This window comes from Saimiri boliviensis, chromosome 11 (assembly GCF_048565385.1).
Source record: "Saimiri boliviensis isolate mSaiBol1 chromosome 11, mSaiBol1.pri, whole genome shotgun sequence".
NCBI lineage: Eukaryota > Metazoa > Chordata > Mammalia > Primates > Cebidae > Saimiri > Saimiri boliviensis.
This window is the reverse complement of record NC_133459.1, coordinates 16,723,249-16,743,630: the sequence shown is the minus strand read 5'-3', so window position 1 is coordinate 16,743,630 and position 20,382 is coordinate 16,723,249. Positions and strand designations below refer to the sequence as shown.

Genomic DNA, 20,382 nt, shown 5'->3' with positions numbered 1-20,382 from the left:
CGAGGGGGCCGGATAAATGGCCTCAGGGGGCCGCATGCGGCCCGAGAGCTGCAGTTTTGGGGCACCTGCCTAGGAGCCACCTTTAACTTCCCTCTCACTTTCTGGTGTCCCCCTTCCAGCCCCTCAGCTGCCGGGTCTGCTTCCTGATTCATCCCCATCTCTTCTCTCCACCTCCACCTGTCCAGCCCCATCACACCCCACCTGGAACTCCCTGCTTTATCATTTAACAACGTAAAACTCAAACCCATTTCAGTGACTCTTCATCACTCTAAGAATACAATTCAAATTCTCTCTTATGACCGAGGATGCTGTCTAACGGTGATCCTCAAACTGGCCTGCAGATTGGATGATTTCATACACAGATGTCTGTGTCCCTTAGCTTTGCTGAGGGTCTGATTTCAAGGGCGGAGGTTGGCCTGGGCACTGGGAGGTTTCTGGCTCCCCTGGGTGGGTCATAGGGCAGCAGCATCAGCCTCATCTGGGAAGTCATTGGAAATGCAGACTCTGGGACCCCGTCCTAGACCCACTGAGAATCTGCATTTTAAAGGTCAGGTTCCAGAAGGCTGCTTCCTGAGGCTTGGCCTCATCTCCTGAATTCTCTGCAGGGCTCACCTACTCCGTCAGCCCCTCTGGACACTTTTCTGTTCCTTGTTGACATATTGAGCTTGCTCCTGTCTCAGGCCCTTGCTTTCCCTTTGCCAGAATGCTCATTCCCTGGCCTTTACCTGGCTGCGTCATCTCACTCACCATCCAGGAGGTGGAGAAAGAGGCCCCTATACCTGACCTCTTCCCGGCAGAGCTCCACTGCCTCCCTACCTCTCCTGCTTGTCTCTGTCTCCCGATGTCTACAGTTAACAAACAAACGCTTCTTAAAAGACGAATGAAGGCAAGCCCTTACTTGAGGTTGTTGAAACATGTCAAGTTGCAATTGACATCGGAACTAACTTCCCACCACCCCGCCCAGGGTGCTGCCTGATGGTGGGCTGCAATTCCTGGTGATTGATTCTGGGCGAAGGTGCTGTCTCCGGAAGGCACCCGATCAAGGGAAGCCACTACCCAGAGGTGGGAACAGGTGACCCTATTGCCCCTGCCCCATTCCATCAGCATAGGGCTCAGCCTCCTCAGCTGGGGAGGCTGGGGAGGGGTGGGGAGGAATGTTCTGCCTTAAGGGGGAGCCCTCTCATCTCCTGCGGAAGTCACTTCTCTTCTCTGGGCTGCACCTGAGCCCCATAAATAGGGCCTGAGATCTGCACTGCACAGGATGGTTGCTAGGGTTTAATCAAACAATGGGGAAGTTTTGCTGAAATCGTAATTCCGTATGTGGAGAACCTGTCAGCTCATTAATTTAACAAGCCTTTCCTGAGACTCTGTGCTGGGCACTGAGAACCTAGAGATAAAGAAGGGCGGCCGGGCGCGGTGGCTCAAGCCTGTAATCCTAGCACTTTGGGAGGCCGAGGCGGGTGGATCATGAGGTTGAGAGATCGAGACCATCCTGGTCAACAAGGTGAAACCCCGTCTCTACTAAAAAAAAAAAAAAAAAAAAAAATTAGCTGGGCATGGCGGCTCGTGCCTGTAATCCCAGCTACTCAGGAGGCTGAGGCAGGAGAATTGCCTGAACCCAGGAGGCGGAGGTTGCGGTGAGCCGAGATCGCGCCATTGCACTCCAGCCTGGGTAACAAGAGCGAAACTCCGTCTCAAAAAAAAAAAAAAAAAAAAAAGAAGGGCGGGTCCCTAGCCTTGAGAGACCAGATCTATCCTTGGTGATTGGGGGCCCCAGGCAAGAGACCACCTCCCCCCACCCCCCCACCCCCGAACCCCCGCACCCCCGCCTCCAGCAACCCCCCTGCCCCCAAGTTGCAATACCCTAGTGCATCACCAGAGGGCAGCAGAAAGCTTTGCAAGTGCATCCCTCCCTGTGGAGCTAGGCTGGTGACAGAAGGGTGTGTTCTGGGAGCGCCAGTGGCCTCCCTGTGTGTCTGAGGTCAGGGAAGGTGGGTAGAGGACTCAGTGGCAGCTTCGGATGCAATGGAGATCATCTCAGTTCCCTGCCTCGAATCTCTCCGCTAACCCAAGACTCAACCAAGGAGAAATACCCCAGACCCTCCTTCTAAATTGGAAACAGGAGCCTCCTTGAAGTTCCGGGAGCCTCTGGGGCATCAAGATCTGAGGTCTGTGCTGCAGGGGAGATTTGGGGACCACCGAGGGACTCCAAGCCAAGAAATGCAAGAATGCATGGGCAGAGAGAGAATGAAAGCCGCGTGCATGTCTGTGCACAGAATGGCAGGCAAAGGGCACCCCGATGGGGTGTGGGATATTGCAGAGGGGAGAGATAAAAGAAGAAGAGCATTCTAAAAGAGGAAAGTCAAAGACGGAGTCAAGGAACAGGAGGAGAAGGGCGTCCACCTTCAGTGACAGGAGGTGGAGGCAGTTAGGGAAGTGGTCCCAGTTCTCTGCGGACCTTGCCCCTATGCATGAGGTAGGGGCCATGGAGGGGAATCAGCCCTGCCCTGCCCGGGCTGCCCATGGCCTTGGTAGGGGCAGGAGACGTGCGAGTGGACAGGTGTGAGCCGGCAGGGGAAGACTAAAGAAGAATGCACGGGGCGCTCCCTGGGCATGGCGGGCAGAGGGCAGGATCGATTCTGCCCCTGGGGAGAGGGTTGGGGAGGGCGGCTGCATCAAGCCGCTGAGCACTGGAGCTGGGCCTGGAGCACTACTGGGCTTTGAAAAGGCAGAGAAGGGCAGGCAGCCCGTGGAGAAGGAGAGAAGAAGGGGGAAACTGAGAGGTCAAAGCCGGGATGGGGGAGACGGGGAGAAGGTGGCAGGGGCAGGGGAAGATGGGGAGCAGGGGAGGCGCCCAGCTCAATGGGGACTGAGGCAGAGCATCTGAAGCACATTAGGTTAAACGGATTTCTCTGCTAGTCAATGGAATTGATACTACCAGCCAAGAAGGCAGAGAAGACGCAGGGCGCTGGCTTCCCAGGTCCCTCTCCCAGAGCCAAGAGTGCTGGGCATCACTTGCTCTCCCTGACTGCGGCGTCCAGAGACCTGGGACTGCCAGGCTGTCACTATTTTTAAGGTGATGACTGATGCTGGTAACTTCCCACTTACAGGACCAAGCATCCCGGGCAGATCCTCTGTGCACACACGCACATGTGTGTAGGGGTGGAGAGACAAGGTCACGTGCCAGTCTCTCATACTAAGTGACATGGCACAGGGTGGGCATCAATTACTGTTTGTTGGGGCTGGGCACGGTGACTCACGCCGGTGATCCCAGCACTGTGGGAGGCCAAGGTGGGCGCATCACTTAAGTTAGGAGTTCAAGATCAGCCTGACCAACATGGTGAGACCCCCTTCTCTGATAAAAATACAAACAAATTAGCCAGGTGTGGTGGTGGGCACCTGTGATCCCAGCTACCTGGGAGGCTGAGGTAAAAAAAATCTCTTAAACCTGGGAGGTAGAGGTTGCAGTGAGCCGAGATTGTGCCAGTGCTCTCCAGGCTAGGCAACAGAGCAAGACTGTCTCAAAAAAATAAAAAATAAAAAAAAAATTAAAAACCAATTACTGTTTATTGTATGACCCGCCCTCCATGGCCCAGAGGCGCAACAAGTGGACATGGCTGCAATGGCTCCATGGTGTGCCACAGCTTGGGCATTAACTCAGGCTTCTCCCTGCACAAGCTGTGTGACCTTGGACAAGTGACCATAACCTCTCTGTCCTTCCAGGTCGACCTCTGAAGAGCAGGATTCAGTGAGTCCGAGATCTGTGCTTCACGGGTTAAACGAGATGATGGGTCAGGAAAGAGTTTTGCTGACTCTTCGAAATGATAATTCCACATTGGAATATAACCCATCAGCCCATTGATTTGACAAACCTTTACAGAGGCCCTGGGCATCTATCCCAGGAGCTGGGCTGAGCACGGAGGACCCAGAGATGAAGAAGGGAGGGTCCCAGCCAGAGCAATGAGAACCAGGGAGGAAGGCTGAGGGCAGATTCCTGCAGTCTGGGCAGAGTGCTGCTCCGGGGCCTGATGCCGGGGGTGGGGGCCCTTTCCTAATTAGAGCTCTGGGAATGGGAGGCCTGGGTTTGGGTCCAGTGGGACTTTCAGCTGGAAAGCATGGGCACACTCTATCTCTGTGGAGAGTGCCATGGCCCGGGAGCTATAGAAAGAGCATCTTGTGGCCGGGCGCGGTGGCTCACGCCTGTAATCCAGCACTTTGGGAGGCCGAGGCGGGTGGATCACCTGAGGTCAGGAGTTCGAGACCAGCCTGGCCTACAGAGTGAAACCCCAACTCTACTAAAAATGCAAAAAGTTAGCCAGGCGTGGTGATGGGCACCGGTAATCCCAGCTATTTGGGAGGCTGAGGCAGAAGAATCCCTTGAACCCAGGAGGCGGAGGTTGCAGTGAGCTGAGATTGTGCCATTGCACTCCAGCCTGAGCAACAAGAGCGAAACTCTGCCTCAAAAAATAAAATATAAATAAAACGAAAGAGCATCTTGCTCCTGGCCTTCCTCTTGCCCTGCAGGCAAGCCTCACTTCCCAAGGAGTGTAGCCCACGGCCGGCCAATGAGTGCACCATACACGCCAGCTGTGATTGTTCTGCTAATGACTGGCAGCCCAGACTCCTCCGGGACTGGCTGGTGCCCATGAGGTCTCTCTGGCCTCAGGAAATGGACTGTGAGGTCACTGGCTGGCCCGGCTATTTCATCATTTTCAGTTAAAAGTAGTCTGGCTTTAGGGGCCTTAGAGTAACCGCCTGTTGGCATATGGGGACCACCAACAATTAGAATTACCTATGCCCTGGGGCCTGCCATGGAATTATTTGGTCCCAGAGTGAACATTGGAACAGGTGGATGGTATTGAGTGAAGCGGGCTTTGCAAATCTCACTGCCCATATCTTAATCTGGAAGATTTCTTAGCAAACGAATTCCAGATTCCCCAGGTGCTACTCCAGGCTCCAATCAAATTCTGTCTTGGTGGAGCCCAGGAATTGGCATTTTAAAGCAACGTCCAAGGTGATCCTGATGCAGGTGGTTAGTGAACTAGCCTGTGGTGTAGATGCCACCAGTGGGTGGCTTGTTGCTCAGCTGATATGTAATTTTACATATATTTATTTTTTTAGAGATGCAGTCTCACTATGTTGCCCGGGCTGGTCTTGAACTCCCGAGCTCAAGTGATCCTCCCACCTCAGCCTTTCAAGGTGCTGAGATTGACGTGCCATTTAAGACTGCCGAAGGCTGCTGAGCATCCCCGTAGTGGCTGGGAGGAGACCTGCAGCCCTGTCTTCTAAAATCATCCCTGGTTTTGAGATGGGGACCAGGTTCCCAGTTGGGGTTGAAAGTCAGGGGCTGATGGGCGCTGTGGCTCATGCCTGTAATCCCAGCACTTTGGGAGGCTGAGGCAGGTGGATCACCTGAGGTCGGGATTCGAAATCAGCCTGATGATCAACATGGTAAAACCCTACCTCTACTTAAAAAATACAAAAATCAGCTGGGTGGGGAGGCGTGTGCCTGTAATCCCAGCTACTCAGGAGGCTGAGGCAGGAGAATCACTTGAACCTGGGAGGCAGAGGTTGCAGTGAACCGAGATCGTGCCATTGCACTTCAGCCTGGGCAACAAGAGCAAAACTCTGTCTCGGAAAAAAAAAAAGGAAAAAGGAAAAAGAAAGCAAGCCAGGGGCTTTCAATTCTAATACTAAGAGGCATAATCTGTTAAAAAATAATAATAATAAAGTGCTGAGAAGGCTCAAGGCAATTCTCACAATGCCACTCCCTACTCGGTCTCATTCACATTCCTGGATGAATTCTGGGTGGGGGAGAAGGAATGGGTTTCCAGCACATCAGGAATTGAGCATATCCTCAGAGACTCAGGCCTGTGTTTGCTCTTGCTCAATGCCTGGCACAAGCCCAGCACACAGTAGGGAGGCAACATGCGTTTGCTGAGTGGTCAAATGAATGAATAAATGAATGACCACTTCCTGTAGCAAGCAGCACCTGTTAGGAATATTTTAGAGAAGAAAGACGTAGGGTTCGTGAAACTGTACAGAGGGAGGAGGGAGCTGGAGAATTCAGACTTTGAAATCAACGAGGGTCAGATCGCACGTTTCTTTGTTATCAACCGTAAAAAAAGAGTTTGGTCTCCACATGAATAGATTGCAGAAGGATCATTTAACTTTTCAAAGGGAAACAAACCCCTCTGCTCTTTGAACCAAACAGTTAATGTGCCTATTTGAAAAATCAATCCCATGTCTTTTTTTCATTAGAACAGATTCCAAGGGCTTCTGCTCAGCAGCCCTTGCCTGCCTGTTGGAGTGGTCTTGCCCCTGCTCAGGTACTCTCCTCTTGCCATATCTTTGCACACACGGGGCCCTCCGCCCAGAGAATCCGCTCCCAGCTCCTCTTTGTATAAAACCCACTGACGCCTCTAGAATCACTTCAAATGCCAGCACTGCCCTGATTTCCCCCGTCTCCGCATCTCCGATTCATCGTTGTTACGTGTGAATCTTCCCTGTGACAGCTATCACTTTATTACTTGAATTGTCAGCTATTTATCTCCGTGTTTTATCTCCCCTTTCTCTCTTTTCATTCCACAAATATTTATTGTTCCTTTCTAAATGCCAAGTAGGTTCTGGGGTTACTGAGATGAGGAGACGTAGCCGAGCCTCGGAGGAGTTTACAGGCTAATGGGGGTGAAGGGAAGGGGACAGGCTTCAAGCTCCAAAGAGGCAGGGGCTGATCTTAGCCACCTTTGCGCAGCCCAGCTCGGTGCCCTCAACGCCGCGAACGCTCACTGTGCGCTGTCGAGTGTACACGTGAACCCTTGCATCTCAGAGTAGTAAAGGAAGTGGCATCTCTTCCAGTGCCCTGGGTTCTCAGCCTCTTTTTGCCATTTGCTCCAGCTCTCCCACGTCTCCCTCCTGATAAACACGAATCAAAAGGTGTCATCCAGCACTCGCTTCGCCGCCCCTAGCCCCACCCCGACCAGCTGTCCCCAACACATGTGGCTTTGGGGGATGATGCGTGCTCACATGTCCTCCCTACCTGGAAGTCAGATTCCAGGTTCCTCTGTAGATGGCTTTATCTTCCTTCCCTGGCACCTCCAACCCACCCTCTCTACCCAGGAACTAAGCTGAGCTTGACAAACTGAATATCACAGCACGCTGTAGACTTCAGCGGCTTCCAGGGTGTGGAGAATGAATGCCAACTGACCTCTCCGTGCCCCGTGCTCTGGCCGCAGCAGCCCTCTGGCAGCTCACAGATGACCCCAAGCTTTTTCTCACCCCAGGACCTTTGCACTTGCCATGTCCTCTATCTGGAGTGCCCTCCCAAGCCCCAGCCTAGCCTGGCTGGCTTCTCACACTACAGACTGCAGCTCAGATGTCTCCAGATACCTGGAGATACGTTCTCCTAGGAGAAGCTGTGCAACGCCCCCACTCCATCCTTCTCACCCCTCTCTATCAATTACAGTCGGCCTTTCCCACTCATGGGTTCAGACACTCCATCCTTCTCACCCCTCTCTATCAATTACAGTCGGCCTTTCCCACCCATGGGCTCCAACCAAGCATGGACCCAAAATATTCAGAGAAAAAAATCATAATGCAACCATAAAAATAATACAAATAAAAATAACAGCATCACAAGGATTATCCCAGCATTTACATAATAGTAAGTGTTGTAAGTCATCTAGAGATGATTCAAAAGATACAGGTGGAAGTGCACAGGTGGTGTGCAAATGCTGTGCTATTTTATATGTGGGACTTGAGAATCCTGGGATTGTGGTATCCGCTTGGGGGTGTCCTGGAACCAGTCCCCAATGGATTCCGAGGGACAGTTGTACCTTATTCCCTTCAACAAACTCATCACACGTTGTAACTATTTTTCTTTATTATTTTATCTTTTTCTTTTTTTTTTTTTTGAGACAACGTCTCACTCTTGTTCCCCAGGCTGGAGTGCAATGGTGCTATCTCGGTTCACTGAGATCTCTGCCTCCCATTTCAAGTGATTCTCCTGTCTCAGCCTCCTAAGTAGCCGGGGTGACAGGTGCCTGCCACCACACCTGGCTAATTTTTGTATTTTAAGTAAAGACGGGGTTTCACTGTGTTGGCCAGGCTGGTTTCTGACCTCAGGTGATCCACCCACCTCGGCCTCCCAAAGTGCTGGGATTATAGGTGTGAGCCACCATGCCCAGCCTTTCCTTATTATTTTAAAGGCATTTTTGTGGTCTGTCTCTCCTCACCCACTAGATCAGAAACCTCCTGAGAGCAGGTCTCATTGTGTCTCGTTCACCATTTCATCTCCATCATTGTCCCCGGTGTATAGTAACTACTCAATTCCTTTGTGATGAATGAATGATGAGTGTTGGGGGAAGGAATGGGGCCTGGATGTCCCTTTACTAAGGTGTCTCGTTCATCTGGCAGCTCAAGTGTTGCATTAAAGCACTCCACCACCGTGTTCACCACTAACTCATTCGCCCCACAGATATTTACAAGTCGTCTGCCACATGCCCAGGGTTGGGGTGCTGTACTGCGGGTTGGGCAGAGGATGGTGGTGAAAACATCAGACCCAGTCCCTGTCTGCATGGGGCTTCCAGTCTAGTGGGGGATGGGCAGACTCTGAAGACACAGCCTCCGGCGGTGAGCTTGGGCAGCAAGGCTGGCTTCCTGGAGGAAGGGGCCTTTACGTTGAACTTGAAAGGACAAGTAGGGCCTTGTTGGCAAAGAGGGTTGGGCAAGGTGTTGGAGGGATGGCAGCAGGTCAGGGGCAGGAGTACGCCGAGCCTCTCGAGTCTCGATTGCCCTCGCCAGTGAGTTAAGGCCGGTGAAATCTGTCCAGGGCTCCTCATGGCTTCCTGAGCATAGAGGATGGAACAAGGGCCTCAGGGTGCTTCAGGAAATGGAAGACACAGCATGTGTGTGGGTGACGTGGTTGAAGGCTGGCTGTGATTCACCGGGACCTCCAAGATCACAGCCGCCCTCTGGGATGGCAACATTCCATGGGGAGGGGGTTCAAGACACCCTACCTCAAATATGGCACTTCAATATGTTGAATATTTTAAGCAGATGGAATCTGAGAAATGGCAGGTGCAGGAAGGACTCTCTGACCTTTCCCTGAAGCAGGTCACGAGACCTTCACATCAGTGGCTCCCTCTCTGTACCTGGAGGAAGGAAGTATCTTTCCCTCAGAGGAATCTGAACAGGCTGCCCTGCCGGGGTGTCCTCAGTTTACCGCCCTTAGCTCGAAGCCTTCTATCCTTCACATTTTCCCTCGACTCCCCGACTCCCCACCCCTCACCCAAGCCAGCAAAGAACACTCAGCTTGAACCGCTTCTGAGGGTCTTCATTGCCTTATGAAAGTTCTCATGTCACCTAAAACTTATACAAACTAGACAGATTCTTGTGTCTTGTGAATCCATCTTTCGCTACAGAGGCCCCAGCCAAGAACCTAGAAGGGTAGAATAAAAAGCAGACCTTCAAACAAGGATTTAGGAGCCAGGGGTTTATGTGAGAAGGGGTCCCGGAAGCTGGCGGAGGAAGCTAGACGGGAAGGAAGCCGATACATGTGCATTCTCAAGGTTATTCTGGGGGGAAGGGCATTGAGACACTCAGGGAGACGGTGGACAGCAGCCTTCCCAGAGTTTCTCAATGTCCCCCCTTCTTGTCCCATTTTCTAATTTTGCCCATTAGGAAACACCCCCAAGAGGCCAAGGAGCATACCTGAGCTGCCCACTCATTTTGCACATGGCATTATGCACCGACTGAGTGTCAGGCCCTGGGCTGAGAGCTGGGTGTGCGAGGTGAAGGAGGAGCGTGTACTTTGTCCTCCTGAGCACGCATCTGAACTGTCCCCCTGGAGGGATGAGGCGGCTGGGTATGCACACTATGATCAGTCATTGGTCAAGGCCGCTCCCAGGGTGGCGTCAACTCCCCGGCACTTCTCGCCTGCCCCATGTGCAGGCTGAGGGGGCTCCAGTGCCCTGAGAAAACCCCGGGGAAGCACCAAGGATGCTGGCACTGCCAGGGAGAGTGAGGGGTAAGAGGATGTGGGCAGGGCGGGGTAACCACCGGCCACATCTGCTCCCTCCCTTCCACAGAGGGCGCCTTCCTACCCCCAGGTCTCCACCCAAGTACCGCCTTGCTCGGAGGCCCTGCCTGACCACCCACCTAAATGGCACCCCGAATCTCAGTCCTTCCCAGCACTGCACCCCACCTGCCCCTTCCTTCCACGCCCATGGTGTAGAATTACTTCTTTGCAGAATGTGGAGTGACGTTGTCAGTTACATTTTGCCATGTCTCCCCTAACCAGATTGCAAAGCCGCGCTTTTCTCATTCCCTGCGGTATCCCTGGGCACCTTCCACCAAGCCAGGCTCCTAGGAGGTGCTCAACTAAATAGCCTTGGAGGGAATACACTCTTGTCAATTCCAACCTGGGAGTTCTGGGCTCTGGGGCTAAGACCTAGAAAAGCATTTGATAGTTGGGCCTCTGGGATGCTCAGAGACGCAGTGATCTGTCCAAGGTCATGCAGCTCTGGGAGCATAAGTCCTGACACTCCACCCGACTTCCATCCCTTCAGGGCCTCATCGGCAGGACAGAAAGCTCCGGGAGTCCCTGGGGCTCCTCTAGGCTACCCGGGGAAATCGCTCTCAGCCAATTCTTGGTAATCTTCTCAGCCTCATTCTCTGCCCAGTTTCCCCAGCTGAAGAGGAAACGGCTCAGACAGCTGTGGAGCTGGGACTCTCTCTTGTTGAGATGCATTAATTTGTAAATATCTTCATTTATATGTAAATGCGGAGTCCTGCGCCCCCGCCGCCAGCCCTGATGGGGCTCTGCAGCCTGGAGAGGCAGCCGTCCCCAGCACGGCTGGTCGGGAGGGCCGATGGTCCTCCGTGATCCCATCAGGCTCTAGAGGTCTGTTCCTTCCTTCTGTCTCCCTTGGGGAACACCAAACAGGACAGCTCAGCAACCCGGGGTACTCTCTGCTTGGGAGACCACTCCTGGAACTGAGGCTCAGGGAGAAGGCGGGGGAGACTGGTCCCCATGTGGGAAAGAAAAGAATACTGGCTCCTGAAATCAGGCTTAAGTGAGGGCTGCTGTGTGACCTCAGGCAAGTCTCATTCCCTCTCTGGGCCTTGGCTTCCACAGCTGAAAAACAAGGGGTCTGGTCAAGTTCATGTCATTCCAGAGGAAGACCCTTGGGCCTTGCTGAACTTTGACCTCTTCTGTAGTAAGAACAGGCCTAGAGAAAATAATTACTACTACTACTACTAATAATAATAGCCGAGCAGTGTGGCTCACACCTGTAATCCCAGCACTTTGGGAGGCCAAGGCAGGCAGATCACCTGAGGTTAGAAGTTTGAAACCAGCCTGACCAACATGGAGAAACCCTGTCTCTACTAAAAATACAAAAAATTAGCCGGGTGTGGTACGTCCATGTAATCCCAGTTACTCGGGAGGCTGAGGCAGGTGAATCGCTTGAATCTGGGAGGTGGAGGTTGCGGTGAGCCAAGACCGCACTACTGCACTCCAGCCTGGGCAACAAGAGCGAAACTCCGTCTCTAATAATAATAATCATAGTGATACCTGTCTGCATTCATGGGGTTGTTTGTGCAGATCAAAACAGAAAGAGTGCGTAAAAGGAGGCTTTATGAGATTTGTAAAAAGGTGAGTTTTTTTTAGTTTGTTTTACGGTGAGAGAAAGAGGGGCTGTTCTAGGCAATGGCAGCAAACATGTACCACCTGGAGACGGGACACTAGCTCTTCACTTGAACGCACATGCCTGCTCCTCCCAAGGCTGGCCAGCCTCTAAATGCTGCCCTGTTCCTTTGGACGTCAGGAAACTCAATTGTGGGGTTACCAGCCCCAGATTTCACTAATGCCAGGAGCTGGAAGAGGCAGGATTTGAACTCAGGCTGTTGGACCTAAATTCCACTGAAATTCCACAGCAACTGTGTGACGTGGTAAAAAGCCCCATAAAACTGCATACCGCGGCTTTCTGTTGAAACTGCTCTCTATAACCCAAATGTGAATAAGTAATTAAGGACTATAATCGCCACCCTAGCCAGGTAATGTGTAAACAAATGCTAATCTTGACTTTTGTGAACCACTTAAGTAACAATCAGAATGTCAAAAAGTCCCCTGGCCCTCAGAATGTCCGGAGCCCCTCACCCTATCTTCGCCCAGGAATCCACTGGAATGTCTGGAGCCTCTCACCCTCATCTCCGCCCGGAAGGTGATTTACAGAATCCACTAGCCCTTGGAACGTCTGAAGCCTCTCACCGCCACCCCCACCCCTCACCCTCACTCCCAAGGTGATTTTTATGGGTATAAAGGGTCTTGACACCCTCCTTTTGGGGCCACGGGTTGGAGAGACACGAGTCCTCCGTGGCCTCTGGCAATTAAGACCCTGTAATTTGGCATACTTTTGTCTTGGTGTTGACTTTCTATGCTCGGGCCAGTACAACTGTACAAAGCCAATCACGTCAAGCCTGCTTTCCAGGCGCGAAACCTGAAGCAAAGAGAGGTCATTTGGTAGGCAGAATGACCTGGGATTTGCATCTGGGTCTTCTGGCAGCAGGGTTTGCCCTGGAGACTACAGGGAGCAGCAGAGGGTGGGGCTCAAGGATGTTCTAGGTGGGCCCTGCGTTTCTTTTTTAGCTTAGAAATCAGAACCAAGGAGTCCTAGAGGCCATGCCTGTGGCAGTAGGTGGCTTGATGGGACAGGGATTCTCAGAGACACAGTGATTGGCAGGGGTGGGCTGAGTGGCATTAGGTTTCTGGGAATCTTGGAGATGATTTGGGAGTTCACTTACTACAAAACCATCTGTGGTTTCCAGAATAGCTATTTTCTCCCAAATGAGTTTTTATCTCCTGTTTCATCTTGATTGTAGCTGGCTTGTTTTAGGTGTGCCTTAATATTTTAAGGCACTATCATTTCTTTTTGGAAGCAGGTGCAGAAGAAATCGTAAGGAGATGGATGAAGGCGTCTGTGCTGCTGTTCACACACCTCTTCACACACCTTCACGTCCACACTCTCAGCAGGGTCCTGGCACAGAACCCAGAGAGCAGGAAGACCCAGCAAGGCCCCCACCGGGCACACCACCTTCTCATTCTCACGAAAGCATGTGGAGGAGGAAGCCCGGGCCAGATTCTCTGTGCCGGCTGGACTCACCCGTTACAATCTTCTTGTCCCATTTTCTAATTTTACCCAACAGAAAACAGGCCTGAACAGCCGAGGAGTGTAGCCTGGGCTGTCCACTCATTTTGCAAATTTTGTTGTGCACTCACGCATGCCAAGCCCTGGACTGAGAGCTGAGGATGCAAAGGGTGAAGGAAGAGCACGTGCCTTGTCCTTCTGAAGCTCATGGTCACTGGGAGACCCACAGCCCATGCTGGAGCGCGGGGCCTCCCCCTCCTGCAAGCTCAGAGCTTAAAGCCAGCCCAGTACCAGGCTAGCTGGGACGTCCACATGGCACGGTGCTGCAGCGCATGGCATGCGGGCTTGCCGGCGGCAGTCCCCACAGGGTGCGCGATGCAGCGAAGTCCCCCTCCAGCTTTGGAGCAGACCACTGCTTTCAAGCTGGGCACCTATCAAAGCGTTTGGCAGTGTGGCGTGGAAGTGTGTGTGTGTGTGTGCAAATCTGCATTCTTCATGAATGCAGTGAGACTCCCTCTGAGGAGGGGTGGGTACTGGGGCAGTTCCAGCCGACCAGCTTTGGGGGATCTGTTCAGCTAAGGTGAGTGGTCCCACGGGTGGACTTGCTTGAGTGGGGTTCTGAAGGCTGACGAGGAGTCTACCAGAGGGCCGAAGGGAGAAAGGTCCTTTGAGAAGAGGGACCAGCGTGTGTTAAGGGTCAAAGGAATAAAACAGGGCTAGGGTCTTGCCGGGAGTTTGTGGGAAGGGGATGGAGCCACACACACAGAAAACGGCAGGGTCTAGAAGGCCATGTGGTCAGCCTGATGCTGCTGCCCACCTCCTGGGAAACAGGGATGGGGTGAGAAAATCACGCATCTCCGGCTTGAGCCCTGCTCCTCCCCACCCTGCTGCTTCTGACCTGGGAGTCCTGTTGCTTGGGGTTGTTCTTAAGCTCGGGGCCCTCACGGCCTAGGATTCCATAAGAAACAGTATACCGTGGTGTTCGGGCTTCCACGCCACGAAGAGCTGGCTCCCCACCCCGCGCTGTCACTGCCCCCTGCGTGACTTTAGGCCCGTGGCTCACCCTCTATGGGCCTCAGTATCTCACCTGGAAATAAATGGGGTTTGGAAAACCCACCTTCCAGGACTGTTGGAGGAGCAGGCAGAGGAGGCCAGGCCGAAGAGCTGTGGCCCGCCCGTCTCCTGCCGCTTCCCGCCAGGGCATGGATTCCAACCCCACAAGCGGAGCCCTCCGTGCTGCCTTCCAAGCCCAAGGGCGCCGAGGGATCGCAGTGAAAGGACTGGAGACCTGCCCTCCGCCCCTCCCCATCCCCCTCCCTCCCCCCGCCACCCCCGCCCCGGCCCTCACCTCACAGTGGACTGGTACACTAGGTCCTCCCGCTTGCGGTAGTTCTCCATGTGTGAGTAGTTGGTGGAGAACATGGCGTCGAAGGTGAAGATCTTCTGCTTGATGGTGCCGCCATCCGTCACCTGCCACAGAGCACAGAGGCAGCCACACGTGAGCGCTCAGCCAGCCCTGGCCACCCCTTTCCCCAGGACACTGGGAAGATGCAGGCAAGAAGCCCCGAAGAAGGACAGCTCCCATCCGGGGAATAAGGCAATCCCAGAGGGCTCCTTGGAGGCAGTGATGTTTAGGTTGCCTCCTGAAGTAAGAGTAGGAGCCAGCCTGGCAACAGGTGGGAGTTCTCCAGGCAGAGGGAACAGCAAAAGCCCTGTGGCAGAAAAGAGAAGTGTGTGCTCAGGGGAAGCTTGCTGACTTCACAGCACCTGGAGCAGGAAGGAAGCGGGATGAGCAGAGGCCGTGAGGGAAAATGTGGGCCAGAACACGGAGGGTGTCCAGGGCAAAGGAGCTCAGCTTCCCCTGAAGGCGATGGTCCCCAGGGCCATGTTCAGATTCCATTTACAAGTTCCTCCGGCTATAGACTGAATTGAAAGGGGCAACACTAGAGGCGGGGAGCGCGGGAGGAGGCCAGGAACCCAACGTCCTGGCACGGGCGATGCCGAAGGGGACAGAGTGGGGCGCTTGCCCTCCTCTGGGAATGGGCCAGGAGAAAGGAGGTGAAGTCCCCGATTCACCTAAGAATGCTGAAGTGGGAGAAGGCAGGGAGGTGGCGATGAAGTCAGCGCTGCAGGACCGAGGCTGCCGGCCCGTCCCACTGTTCGCAGCCGGCGGAAAGCAAACCCAAGCGTCCCGTGCTCCCCGCATCTGGCTGCCTCCAGCTAATGAAAGTGTTACTCCACAAAGCAGCGAGGTATGTGTTGTCACTGTTTCAATTATTTATCTGTTTACTCGGCTGCAGTTTTCCGCTTGTCTCAGCAACTCTATTATAGACTGGGAGCTTGCAGCCTCTCGCAGCTCAGCTGGGCTCCGCGCTAACCGCCTGCGGTGGGGAGGCCTCATGCCTGGGCCTGGAGAAGTGAAATTAACTCCCTGCGGCTCTGTGTGGTGGCGGCAGCGGGGAGAGGGGGCTGGGAGAGTGGTGGCTAGGGACAGGTGTCTCCGAGGGGCTGAGGTAGGGGGGATGCCGAAAGTGGAGTTCCCAGGCAAAAAGGTGAGGATTGGAGTTGGAGCGTGGGTCTGTCCCCCTGTCCCCCTGTCCCCTGCCTGGGAGCACTGACCCTGGACGCAGCTGGGCTCCTCTGGGCACGTGTGTACCTGAGCTGACTTGGACCACATCTCTCTGACCTAGGTGGTGTTGCTACTGGTTTAAGGGAAGAATCCATGCATCTGGCCAGCGTTGTTTGAGCACCAGCTGTGTGCCTGACACAGGCTTCATCCGTATTGATCGCTTTCCATAGACCTTAAGCTTCTTAAAGAGTAAGTTGGCCTCTGTCAGGAGGGGGACGGTGAGAGTCATGAGAAGGCTTTCGCAGGCTCTGGGACCCTGAGAGGAAGCGGCGGTGAGGGAGGCTTCCCAGGGCAAGGCCTCTCCTTATCCCTCCGTCAGCCCACACCTCTCCTGTCTCTCCTCCGGACTTAGTGACATGCAGGAGTGTCACTTGCTTCCCCTCTGACGGCTTGGCGCTTTCTGACCGTGTGCAGAGGGAAGACGGAGGACCGCCCCCGGTCACCTGGCCACGGCCGCAGCACAGACCCAGCTTCCAAAATGGGATGATGAGAGTGGAGGAAGATGAGGAGAAGGGACCGGAGGAGTCTCCACTCCTGTTGGAATCCACACTGGCACTTGCCCTAGGAAAGATGCCCACCTCTAAACCACCACAGCTTGACGCTGCGCCCACTGTCCTCACCTAGAAAAATGTCCCTGAGCTGTGTCCAGCTTGGCATGGGGTGAAGAGGCTTGGTTGCACTTGGGCTCAGAGCATCCATCTCCCCATCTCCCAATCTCCCAGCCTGGGGTGGAGGCCAAGACACTCCAGGGGCTCCCCATTCTCCGTGCATCCCCTTCCCCTCCCCGCCTCACTCATTTGACTGTTTTTCTTTGAGATGGATTCTCACTCTGTGGCCCAGGCTGGAGTGCAGTGGCACAGTCTCAGCTCACTGCAACCTCAGCTGCCCAGATTCAAGTGATTCTCCTGCCTCAGCCTCCCGAGTAGCTGGGATCACAGGCACGTGCCACCATGCCCAGCTAATTTTTGTACTTTTCGTAGAGACAGGGTTTTGCCATCTTGGCCAGGCTGGTCTTGAACTCTTGACCTCGTAATGCACCTGCCTCGGCCTTCCAAAGTCCTGAGATTACAGGCATGAGCTGACGTGCCTGGCCTCATTTGGCGTTTTAGAACTACCAAAGTACCTTTCAAGCAGGGCCTTCACTTGGGGGGTGATTTTGCTCACCCTACCCACCAGGGGACATATAGCAAGCTCAGGAGCCATTTTTGGTTCTCACGATTGGAGAGAAAGGGTGTGATTTGGTATTGGCATCCAGCCGATAGAGGCCAGGAAGCTGTTGACCATTTCACGATGTCCAGGCGGACAGCCCCCTTCCCCCCTCCCAAGAATTATCTGGCCCCCAAATGTCAACAGCGCCCAGATGGAGAAACCCAGCTTTAAACCCATCACATTGTGTGGCCGTACCAGGTCCCTGGGAACAGAGCCGAATAGACGAGAGTGTTCCCATTTTGCAGGTAAAGAAACTGAGGCTTGGAGAGGCAAAAAGATTCAGCTGAGGCCCCACACTAGGTTCTTGAGAAGTCTCTGGCTTCTGGACCAGAGTTCACGTCCGATCCCACCAGGCTGGAAGAGGCTGTGGGTGAACCGAATGCCTCTCAAGGTCCCCTTCCGCCCCCGGTGGCGGTGGCCAGGCTCGTTAAGAGAGAGGATGTCAGAAGCCCAGCGGAGGTGTGAGGCGGAGAGCGTCCTGCCTGCGTAACCAGCAGCCCCTCTCCTCGCCTCCTTTCACGGCCTGCTTTTTTATCTCCTCCTAAAGAGCTGCAGCCCTCTTATCGTCCCAATCTCAAATTTCACTCCATTTTTTTATTACACAAAGGAGAAAAAAATCTGTCAGTAAAACTGTCTCCTCAAATTTATTCTCCGAGACTGAGGGTTTTATTACTAGGAAAATACACCCGCACCCCACACGTCCACACACGTACCCACACACCCCAGATAAAGCACAGAAGAATTATCCGAGTCGTAAATCGCTGTTTCAGGCCAAGGGACAGGGGAGTTTCAAGGACGAGCCTAGTTTTCCTTTGGTTTTATTTACATCAGTTTCTCTGGGGCTGTGTCCGGGGCTTCACTGTCAGCCGGAGGAGTGAATAACTGCTTCTAGGAAACCTGCTTCAGGCAGCCCGAGGCAGGTGCTTATCTCAGCTGCAGGGTGAGGGAACTGGAGGGCAGGCCTCACCCCGCCGGCCCAGCTCACTGTGGTTCACACTCCCTCCTTTCTCAGCCTCCTGGAAGGTAAAGGAAATGGGAGACTCAGACACACTCAGGTCCCGGGCCAGTGGGCGAGCGGCTATTTGCAAGGATGTTATTCTGAGGTTCCTGGTGGTTAAAGGGTGCTAGAAAGAGGCCAAGTGCGAGTTGGGGATTAGTGCGGGCCTTGGACAGAAGGTGTGGTGTGTGTGCTGGAAGACGCCTTCCCTTTCATTCTAGAAACATTTCTCCACCCCTGAGACATACAGGGGCAGTTGCAGCCTCACAGCAGAGAAGGAAATAGATTTCAGGCACGGTCGCAGCCATGACAACCTTATTCACAAGAGGCACGCAGTCCACAATTAGCTGAGGTTCCAGAGTCAGTGAGATGATGGCTATGGCAGCAACAGGTGTTTGCCAAGTGTTATCCCCAATGATGTTCTGACGCTTCTGAAGAAGCCAAGAATCCCCTTGGAGGGAGGGGTGATCATGGAAGGCTTCCTGGAGGACGTAACCCCTTTGGAGGGAGTGCTTGGTCCTAGGCTGGCTCTTTCTGCCTATGGGAGCTTTTGGAGCATGAAGCAAGGCTCATCTGGATCCCCAGTTGAATGTCTGATTTCGGTTCCTAACTTTGTGCTCTTGAAGAAGTCATTTCACCTCCCCCAGTCTCTGCTTCCTCATCTGTGAAATGGGGATAACACAACGTCCCTCCTTGTGAGGATCACATGAGCCTTGTAGACTCCCTGGTGAGTGGGAAGTGCTCACTCACGGGCTATTTTCAAAAGCATTCATGCTTTTCTGGACCACCTCTTGTTCTGTGTCCCTCCCCACCCTTCAGGGCTCTTTCTGTCTATGGGGCTGAAGAGCAAACCATCTCTCGCTAAAATGCCAGAGGATGCGGAATTCAGTAAATGAAAGAAGAGAGCCCACATCCAGAGAAGGAGCAGATGGGAGACACCAGAGGCAGAGTTGTGTCTATAAGGAGTGGGAGGCAGAGAGCAGGGACCGAGAACTTGCTATTAGTCATCGAAGGAGCCCCAAAACAGAGCGCGGGGGTGCTCTGAGCGAGTACCCGAAGGCAGGCAGGTCTCATGGGCTCTGAGAGGCTCCCATGGTGCCCGTGGCAGGGACCACCAGGCCAGGGAAGACCAACAACCACAGAGCCGATGGGGCAAACAAGGTGAGCCAAGCCCTGCGGACGTGTGGGTTTGCCCAGCCCCAGAGTGAGAGGCACTTCTGAAATGAATGATTTCACTCACTCATATTCAACAGACTTTTGTTGAACAAATAAACAGGCCCTTGAATATGAGCTACTCCTAGAACATAAGCTCTCTGAGGATGGGGTCTTTATCGGTCCCGTTCATTGCTCTGCTTCCAGAGTTTGGCACACGGCACTCGCTCGATAAGTATTTGCTGAATGAATCCATGAGTGAATGAATGAATTAGTTGAGACCTTACCATGTGCCAGGCACTGGGAATACCATGAAGGAAAGGGAAAATGCTCTTGCTGCTCTGTGACGCAGACTGGCCCCAGGACAGGCTGCTGAGCCTGGACCCAGAACTGTCTGGGACTCCCTGCTAGGAGCAGCCTGGCCCAGGTGGGACAGTGGCCTCAGGCCATCCCTGACGTAAGGCTGCAAAACGAACCATCAGGGTTTCTGTTTCTTAAAGCTCCCAGCATTTATGATATTCTGTTCAGGGAAACACCCTAACCCCGCAAAGGGCACACCTAGACCAGACAAGAAGCTGTGCATGTAGTTAGGCAAAAGAATCCGCATCCTCAGCAGCGCCCACACAGGCTGAGTGTCCCCCAGCCTCACTTCCATTGTTCCTTGGAATCTCAGGACTGTAAGCTCCAGGAGCCAGGTGTCCCAGAGCCTAGCACAGTGACTGGCATACGAAGGGTTGTTGAATAAGTGAACTGTAGCAAGAGACGTGTGTCATCACCCCCATTTGCAGATGTGGGAATCACAGCCAAGAAAGAGACAAGTGAACTGTCCAAGGTCACACAGGTGTGATATTTGTAAGCGTAACGGAACTGACCCCTCAGCATGGATTAGTCCAAAAGAAGGGAGCAGAAGACCTGCTTTGAGTTTGGGGGGATGGGAAATGTGCAGAGGCTTTTGGGGTCACGCAGCTCTGGATTCAGATCGCAGCTCTGGATTCAGATCCCAGCTCTGCCCCTCAGTTTATTTCTGGGTGATGTGGGAGAGTTCTGTGTGCCTCTGTTTCCTCATCTGCAAAATGAGAAGGATCACACCTCCCCGTAAAGCACATGTGTGAGAATTCAGTGCATAAGAGTAAGCACACAGAGAGCCCAGGGGATTGCTTGGCATGCGGTCACAGGGACGTGATGGAAATGAGAGCCAGCATGCATTAGTGCGTACTCTGTGCCAGATACTGCTTGCAAACATCAGC

At 53.5% G+C, this 20,382-nt stretch overlaps 1 protein-coding gene across 1 annotated transcript in view; it reads right to left on the bottom strand.

The window, feature by feature from the left end:
* Positions 1–20,382, bottom strand: part of IGSF21 (immunoglobin superfamily member 21) — a 270,231-nt gene that overhangs the window by 74,148 nt on the left and 175,701 nt on the right. The window contains exon 3 of the mRNA XM_039474557.2: positions 14,497–14,618. Within this exon, the coding sequence (XP_039330491.1) occupies positions 14,497–14,618 (122 nt within the window). The remainder of the gene's footprint in view (positions 1–14,496; positions 14,619–20,382) is intronic.